The following is a 9,574-nucleotide window of genomic DNA, read 5'->3' on the forward strand; positions in this document are numbered from 1 at the left end:
TGAAATGCTTTACTCTGTTTTTTAGGAAACTCTCGAAGAAAAGTTCTCAGATGTTCATCCTGTGGCTTTGAATTTCATGAAGGTACCTAAGAATCAATTATAACCATACTGACTGCAATCATAATGACCTGAAGCTGGTAACTCTGGGACGGGTGGACAGTAGGTCAAATAAAGCCAGTGTAAAAATGTGGTCATTGAGACTGTTAAAGAACTGTAAAATAATTACAATTAGAGGAACATTAGTGGTTTAAACACTAAATCTTTCCAACATATCCTTTAAAATTAGTAGAAGATGAAAGAGAATGATTACAGCTGTGATGAACACCATGCTTCTTTTGCATTCATTAGGAAATTTGACAATTCAGTGTATTTCAGACTATGGAAATTTATGAGGATGAATGTATTCCTTTTAAGTTGGATGATCAAGAACTATTCTTTCCAATAGGGTGGCCACTAGCCATATGTTACTACTGAGCAGTTGAACTATGGCTGATTAGAATTGAGATGTTCTATATTTCTATGTGAATTACTTTTTAAAAGAATATAAAATATTTCATTAATAATTTTAAAAATATTACATGTTGAACTGATAACCTTTTAGATACACTGGGTTCACTAAAATTCTAAATTGCTTTTTAAATAAGTCAGTAGAAGATCAGGCAAAATCAGAACCATGTCAACACCGAATATAGCCCCTGTTCCAGGGTCAAACAAAGAACAAGTTCTAATAAAAAAGCAGAAGAAGCTCATCTATAACCCGTCTGCCATTCTTGCTTGACCAGCTGAGACCATGCTAGAAAGTATGACTCTTCCATTCACAATGGATACTGAAAGCCTTTAATGGGGCAGGGATGGAGATACTAGTATGAGTATCTATCTTTAACAACCAATTAAGTCATATTTATAGCAATGGCTTCCATACCACTCATCAGAATGACTACTCATCAGAATGAGCTATTTAAAAATACACATTCCAGTAAATAAGCTCAGATTTACAGAAGCAGAATCTCTATGAATAGGACCTTGGAGTTTATATCTTTAAGCCTCTCCCTAGGTAATTACAATGAACACCACAGTTTGAAACTCTTCTGATCTAGGAAGTAGAGCCATCAGAGTGACCTAGAGTCAACTGTGTAAACCAGCCTTTGTGCTCATGCTGGCCACTGCCCAGGTTCTATCCAGAGTACTGGGTTCCTTCAGTCTGAGTCCTCCTGAGACCAGGAGCCCCACGCCTCTGAACTCTTAGATTGCCCTTACCACTGCTCCACGGGACCTCACCTGCTTTCTATCTCTCACTGCTCTGACCTGCTCTAACCCAGCATTCTGCAGATCCTGTCCTGGAAGTCTAATTCCCCAACTTTGTTGGCTTGTTAAACACAGATTATTAAAAAAAAAAAGCCCACAGATTGCTTGGCCCTACCCCCAGGGCATTTGATTCAGTAGATTTGGGGTTGGACCAAGAAATTTGTATTTCTAGCAATTTCCAGGTGATGCTGATGTAGCTGGCCTAGGGACCACATTTTGTGAAGTCCTACAAACTATTTGCTTTACAAGTGACACACACCTGACCTACATTTACTCCCTTCGAAACATTGACTGTGCATCAAGTCTGCCCTCAAAAGATGTTGAATTGGCACAAGAAGAGCAATTCTAGTTATTAACAAGTTTCAAGTTCTGGATACTATACAAACTCGAAGATTTTCTAAACTTGTGTTTGCTCTACCAAGTTATGACTCAGAGTTTTAGCGTACAGTAACAAAACAGGCTCCTCTTTTTAATATCTTCTTTGCTCTTCCCGTCTTCCAAAGGAGTGTCTGAAGATGAATCCAGATGACAGATTAACCTGTGCCCAACTCCTGGAGAGCCCCTACTTTGATTCTTTTCAAGAGGATCAAATTAAAAGAAAAGCACGTAATGAAGGAAGAAACAGAAGGCGTCAGCAGGTACCTCGGTTCCAAAGTTAAAGTGCTATAAAAATGATTATTTTCCTTCTCTACCCTTCAAAGTGAGACTAGGCGGGCACCAAGATCTTTTCTTTGCACTGGTTTCGTTGTATTTGTTTGTCTAATAGAAATTGTGATTGATGCAATAAAACCATAAAACTGAAAGTTTCCAGATTGCCGCAAAATCTTATTCCAAGTATACTTAAAGTTATTGCACAGTTCTTTTGTTACACTGATTGGATATCCTCCCCACCAAGTCATGTACGCAAAACACAACAGTTTCATACAACTAAGCCCTGATTACAGCTGAACTGAGTTTAACGGGCATTATGGAAGAATCCGTGTACCTTTCTGTAGCCTCCACGTGTGCAATAAGAAACTTGACTTTTCTGTTCTTTCACCCATGGCAGGCACCTTAGTCTGCCTTTCCTAGGCTTTTCCTGGAAGCCAAAGACAAGATCTGGACAGATACAAAAAGATGAAACTCAGACATCTGAGAACCAATCCTGTCCTAAAATGTGCCAATATTATAGATTAATATGGTGAATATAAAGATAGATGTTAATTCTATGGCTTATTAGGCAACTACCATTTACTTGCTTTCAGACAACTTTGAAGTGGAAACATAAACTCCATGGAAGTAGGTTTCTTTAGGTTTAGATTTCTTTTCCCCCTCACCTGCATCCCCAGCACCTAAAACAATATCTGTCACATCGAAGGTACTTAATAAATAGTATTCAAATAAATAGTGGGCAGCCACTCCCTTCTCCTAGGGATCTTCCCAACCCAGGGATTGAACCCGGGTCTCCTGCATTGCAGACAGATTCTTTACCATCTGAATCACCAGGGAAGCCCAGTAAGTAGGTAAACATCACCTATTGATAAGTCAAGATGATAAGTTTCCATTTCTCAGAAAACTGACAACCATCACATTTTGCATTTGCTTAATTCTCCACCTCTGATCTACTTTTCTGTTCACCTATCTTCCAATTAGCATTTTTGCCATGAAGGAAGAAAGTGGTCTCTTTCAATAGTTAAAATAGAAGTTTTTGGGGAGAGAAGGGTCAAACTGATCAGTAAGATGAAATGTTAAGATGATGTCTGTGTATCCCAAATCTTTATCCAATATAAAAATCCAAATTTTTATTGCATAGGACCTTTAACTGTTCAAGTTACCTGTTTGCAAGTTCAAGCCCATTGCAGTTTACTTAACCAAAAAATTAGGGTTTGTTCAAATGTGAAATACAGTGTGAACTGTGTGTAAAAACACTGTCCCCTCAAAAACATCTCACCAGCTCCTGGACCTTTGTCCTGGGAGAGGGGATGGGCATGGCTCCACCCTGCCTCTTGGCCCCTGAGCCACTTTCCACTGCGCTCGCCCCCAGGTGGGTGGGGATGCTGCTGTTCCTTGACAGCTCCCATTCACAGCTGTGCTACCCTTTCTTTAATACTTCTTAACTCAGCTGATATCAATTAGGGACTTTACAGGAGGCCTTCCCAGAGACACAGGACAACAGAAGGAAAAGAAACACCAGGAGCAGCATGCATCTAGAGAATTTCATTTACAAAGATGATGTCATGTTCTCTGTCCTAGCCAGCTGCAGCCTGTCCATCTTGTGGGTCAGCCCTTCCAGAGCGCCCCCCATGAGACCATGCCTAACCATCTCCCTCCATCAGGCAGAGATGGAGAAGGCCCAGGGCAGCCTGGCACACCAGAAGGCCCTAGAGAGCAAGGCCAAGAGAAAGACAGAGATGTCTTCCAAATTTTGATTTTCTTTCTGAGCACACACGTTTTTCTTAGACATCTTACCATATCAGAAAATAAAGTTTCTGTATCTCTGAGTGATTGACCAACAATCTCCTTGAGCCTAAATATTGCTTGAAGTTGACAGTAAAGAGATTTTAAGTCTTTGCTGTTCTGCCAATATCCTTTTAAAATTAATATCTGAAGTTAAAAATCTGAGATGAGTAAAATGTATACTCTTGCACTTGTTGTTTAATAGCTGGTGGGAAGTTTTCTTTTAAACCCTGACCAGATACTCAGAAATGACTTCTATTGAAATAGATCATAGTACATCCCTGAGTATCCTAGGATAAATAATATAAACTAATTTTCAAGTATCAGAGAACCACAATTTTTGGAAAAGTAACTCTGTTTAATTTTTTAAATTGATGTCTTTTGACATCTTTGTACCGTATGTATCCTTTTGTTTTACCACCTTGAAATCAAACTGTACCAATAGGAATTGTTTTCAATTTACTTTCTTATTTTTGTCTTGTTCTGCTGTTAGAATCAACTGTTGCCTCTCATACCAGGAAGCCACATCTCTCCCACACCTGATGGAAGAAAACAAGTCCTCCAGTTAAAATTTGATCATCTTCCAAACATTTAGTTCTTTCAAGAGGAAAGTAATTTAATATGTATACACATTTTTGTACCAGAGAGATAGGGAGTCTCAGTGTTTCAGATGCAAATGAGCCTTATGAAAATTAAGATGCTTTCTAGAATTGTTTTGCTCTGATCATTACTGATTCCTCTGCCTGTGTTTTTTACATGCCAAGTTTATCTTTTAGAACATTTTCTATAAATGTTAACAGCGTTTGAAACTGCACATATGGAGGAGAGATTTTCAATTTTATCAGAGCAGCCCTTCTTGAAGCAACTTGTATTGAGAATCTGTGAGCTTATCCTTTGATTTATGAAAAAGATTTACATATACCATCTTGCTTCAGCTGACCACACACAGTCTTAGAGCAATATCAGATAGCGTGCCTAGCCATTATTTGTGTAAGGAATGGCATTATATTTCTGCATTTTAATTCGCTCTTGTTGCAACCAGGTCTGTTGAGTTAATCCTGGTATTTTATTCTGTGTTTTTATATTGGTGTAGGAAGGGAACCTTGAAATGTCATCTAGGTTTATCCCTTAATTCCAGGGCAGACTCTATTCTCTGTCTCATAAGACATTGACAATTCTATTTTTAAAGCTAGCTAGAGAATATGCCATACATTTACATAGAAAATAATGGATGAACTGCAAGGAATTACCATCCTTGTGACATCACGCCCTAGGATAACTGACTGCTGAGCCTTCTGCTGTCCTTTGGTGCATCACAGTTCCTTATCCTTTTCTCCTCCTGCTTAAGCCATCTCAGTACCTAAACCTATCCTCCTGGGTGTATTTTCTAAACATCTCGTTGTCAACACTCCCTTCCAAACATTTGCATCCATACACTCTATAAACTTGTCTAGCCCTACACCTGGGCATCATGGTCAGGTCAAGTTTGTAAACACTTCTGAGAGCAGGAAGATTATCATTCAGTTAACTTCATTTTGTGTCTCTTGTCAAAAAAAGACACAAACAAACAAAACACCTCAATAAGTGAGTTGAATTTGTGTTGGGACGTTTTCCCGAGTAAACTTGACACACATACATACATATGTGTAAATATATATTTATAATTATAAATTTTGAAGCATCAGAGTAGATCCCTTTTATCCTGGACATCTAAAAATGGTACAGACTGTTCAAAAGTACTTTTAGTTTGCTAGTAAGGAACTCATGTAAAATAATAGCATGAGGAAAAATAAATAAAAATAAAATAATAGCATGAGGCTGTCTTATCATTGGCATAAAGGCACAAAATAGTGGCATCTTCATCAATAAATATTAAGATTATTTCATTAACTTTTTTCTGCTTCTGGGTCTGGCATGCATACCTGAACATTGTCAAATTTTGCAAATACACCTAATTCCAGAAATTCTTCGTATTTGACACTAAGACACCAAGCATAAACTGTTATTAAGGAAGCACAGTTCCACCTCATGTTCATCTCTAGAAGTCTGCTGCACATATAACCATGGCTTTATGAACTTTCAGAGAATCTCGTCAGTTACTTGGGTGCATCTCTTTATTAAGGAGTTATGACATCTAAACAATAGTTCTGTGCTCACTAAAGATATTTGAGGTGGGTTTGTTTGACCATTTAATATTCTTAGTGTGAATATAGCCTGCTTAGGATCTTCTTTATTTTCATCTTATTATCAGAATGTGTCTCCTCAGATTTTTCGCATTTTTAGTAGGATGCTACCACAGGTACAAGAACAATGAGGGATAAAAGATAAAAGCAATATTGACTAAAGATTTATTTTTAGCTTCCATAGTGGGTTTTTTTTTTTTAAGCATTTAAGCCTTCTTATTGCCAAACCACTTGTGTTGCTCAAGCTCACCTAAATGTGAGCTTACATGCAGAAATTAAGACCACGTAAGACCCCATTATCCGTTTTATAACTGTGCTTCAAACAACAATGGAGTTTGGGGCAGAGGTTAGTTGGTTAACTGTCTTCCCTTAATTTTTGCTTACATTTAAGAGTCCATTCAAACTAGCATCTCTCTCTCCATTCTGTTCCTTAGACAAATCATTTAGGTATCACTGGGGAGAGGAGAGCGAAAGCATCTAATGCTTAGGAAAATGGTCCGGTGTAGCCACGTATGCTTAGGAAAATGGTCCGGTGTAGCCACGTTACCTTGAAGAAAAGGAATCTTCCGATAGGCATTTGCATACTTATCTCTCCCTGGGCGGCCCAGGCCACGGGGCACCTCAGATGCCTGGGTCGCGCAGGGGCGGCATCTCGAAGTGCGACTCTACAGAGTGCGGGTTTCTCTCCTCCGTACTTTGCAGGTTCCCTCGCATTTCTCAGCTGCGTGGCAGACAGCTGTACTCGTGCCCAAATTAAGTAATGACTTTTGTAAAAGTTCTCCTCAGCAAATAGGCTTGCTCTTCGCAGAAGCCCACATGACTATAAGCACGCGTTTCCTTTTACAGCCTTGCACACTTTCTGGCTTACCTGGGGTTTGTCTCACCTGTGCCAGCTTCCAGGCTTTCTAATTTACTTACGGAGCTCCTTCCCAGGGCTGTCCAAATATGACACCATGACGGTGAGTGACACCATCTGAAGACTCCTTCCTCCATGCCAGTGTGACCTTTTGGTGCCCTGGTTTTCTCACGCTTTGCACACACACACCTGAGACTCTCCAAGTCGCTCTCTTTCTTCCTTTTTCTCTTTCTCCTTCCTCCCTTCCTTCTCTTTCCTTCTTCTTTCTTTCCTTCCTTTCTCAGGGCACCTTACATTACAAATGCAGACCTTATTTATTCTTAGTGCTGCCGCTTCTTCCGGGAAGAAGAAAGTAGGATACACAAAGCATCGAGAGGACATCTGATCCAGCTTTATCAGCCCTGTAGGCCTCTTTGCTTGGACTGTCTTTAGTCCCCGTTTTGGTCCTGATGATATATCCATGCAGCTGTTCAGACTTGCTCCAACCACAAAGCCCTTGAGGGGGCCACTTTTTAAAGACTGTTTTAACAAGACTGAACCATTCGAAAGTGGTATTCAAGAGGCAGCTGTCCAATGCTTTGGATTGGGGAGGTGCCCGAGTAAAGGGAAACAGCGGAGTGCAGGGGTGAAGGCGTGAACAGTGAGCGTGCCCCCTGCTAAGGAGCTCTCTCACTGTCTGCCAGTGCTCTTGCACGTTCCCCAAACTACAGGACATAAGAAAAGTAATATGTTCTTTTTAATAAGATGAAAAATGTTCAGTTCCGAACATGTAAAGTCCTTGTTCATACTTGCCGTAGAATTACAGTTTTTTTAAAAGGTGGCACTTTCTTTGTCATCTGTTACCACCAGCAATTTCCAATCCTGTTTTGGAACAACTTGAATGGCACAGAATTCTCCAAAAAATATAAGTATATATTTAGAATTTAAAACATACTGCCAAAATAACAATGATCCTAAAATTCCACAAAGAGTAGAATCTTGGAAAATTGGGGTACTAGTGTAAGGTAATAGCGAAATCACAAGTATATAGATTTTAATGCATATAGTTAAGACATTAAGATGTCATTAAGACATTAACACTCGCAAGTTAAAGTAGTATGCTGGGTATATATGTGTATTTGTTTTCTACTGGAATCATTAACAACGTCATTCTTGTTTTGACAGAAGATGAAAAGTCATCAAGAGTGGTAATTTAGAGAATAATAGAAATACCATTTTGTCTGGAAGTTAGGACACTGGTTCTAGGTCTGTGTAGCCTTGTCACAAAATGTAACTTTCTTTTGCCTTCATTTTCTCATTCGTAAAATAAGGAAGTGGGTAAATGAGATAATGTATTAGGTTCCCCTTCAGCTCTAAACTTCTGTGATTCTCTGTGGCGCATGGGATTTGTGTCTTGGATGTATCTTCCACTAAAATAGTCTTTCTGGAGACTGTTTAACAATATCAAAATACATTTTGCTCTTTATGATTGAGCCAGGAGCAAGGAGATCTCCCTCTTTCTCTCTCTCACCTGCTTTCTTTCATATTCACACAACTACACACACACCACCCACTGCTAGTTCTATCAAGTGAATAGCAGTTTACAGACAACCACCTAACAGAGGTCAATTTGATAAACATAATTAAATTTTAAAGCTAATTATCACTGGATTTTTTTAATTAATGTAAATCAAACAGGTGTGCTTTCGAAATGCAGAGTAATCATTCTTTGCTGTTTTAATCTAACTCTAATTAGCTTGGAAATGACATATGCTGTGAAATACTAATTTAAGATATCCATTAAGGCAAAGAACATTCAGTACATTTCTAACTTCAGTAAAACTTTTGGTAGTTTCAGTAAATGATAACTTAATGGAATTCTACAGATAGAACTGAATTTTATCTGTTTTATATTTCAGCAACAGGGACACAGACTTAGTCAACCTTATTTTTAACTTATCCTTAAAGTTTGTAATCAAGCCAAGAATTTTTTTTCCTATTTAACAGGCATATAATTGACTTGTATTTATAAAGTTACAATTCTTCTTTTCTGTCCTAAACACTAGTCACTGACCGTATCTCTGTCTATTGTTACTTTGAAGATGTTGTGTGTCTACTTATGATTTTAGGACATGTTTGTATAAAAGCAGGTCTACTTCAAATCACATGAACTTATAGCTATGATTCAATTAGCATTTGATAGTTAGCATAATGACAATTTATACTTCTAGATATAATGTACCGCAGTTTTAGTTGTATTATGTTAAATATATATAAAATTTTTTTATTTATCTTAAGATACTTGTAAAACCTAAGAATGGGATTAAAAACTTTGGTGACTTTATATTCGAATAAATCACTTAACCTGAATATGTTCTTTAGCTTATTTTAATAAAAGTTAGAACTATTTCTGTCTCCTAATTTTTGTTCAACTCAGCTATTAGTCTGTTGACTATTACTTTGTATTTAAGTGAGAAAAACTGTCATCTTCATATATTAATTCCAGAATTTGTTATTTAATTTCCTATCAATTGGAATATCTGAACAGCTGATGTAGCAAACTATTCCTTTTGTTGCCTGGGGCTGGGAATTTTTACAAATGGAAAACTAGCAAAAACTTTTCCAGTCTGACCGGCTTGATGTTTATCTCTGAGAATATCTTTACAACTTTACTTTGAGGCTCTAAGATTCTTTTTCCTTCAATTCAAATATTTCTCTGGCCCTTTACAATACTTAAGTTGCAAGATGTTCTTGTATCTTCAGGCCCAAGCTAGTTTCTGTTGTAGGTTTAAAAACACAAAAAGGCTTAAGACCA

At 38.0% G+C, this 9,574-nt stretch overlaps 1 protein-coding gene across 1 annotated transcript in view; it reads left to right on the forward strand.

The window, feature by feature from the left end:
* Positions 1–9,121, forward strand: part of CDKL4 (cyclin dependent kinase like 4) — a 48,542-nt gene extending 39,421 nt beyond the window's left edge. The window contains exons 8-10 of the mRNA XM_055400701.2: positions 26–82; positions 1,809–1,943; positions 4,235–9,121. Of these exons, the coding sequence (XP_055256676.1) occupies positions 26–82; positions 1,809–1,943; positions 4,235–4,336 (294 nt within the window). The 3' untranslated portion in view covers positions 4,337–9,121. The remainder of the gene's footprint in view (positions 1–25; positions 83–1,808; positions 1,944–4,234) is intronic.
* Positions 9,122–9,574: the final 453 nt, after the last annotated feature.

This window comes from Moschus berezovskii, chromosome 11 (genome assembly GCF_049115385.1).
Source record: "Moschus berezovskii isolate FMDL1 chromosome 11, NW_MosBer_1.0, whole genome shotgun sequence".
Classification (NCBI taxonomy): domain Eukaryota; kingdom Metazoa; phylum Chordata; class Mammalia; order Artiodactyla; family Moschidae; genus Moschus; species Moschus berezovskii.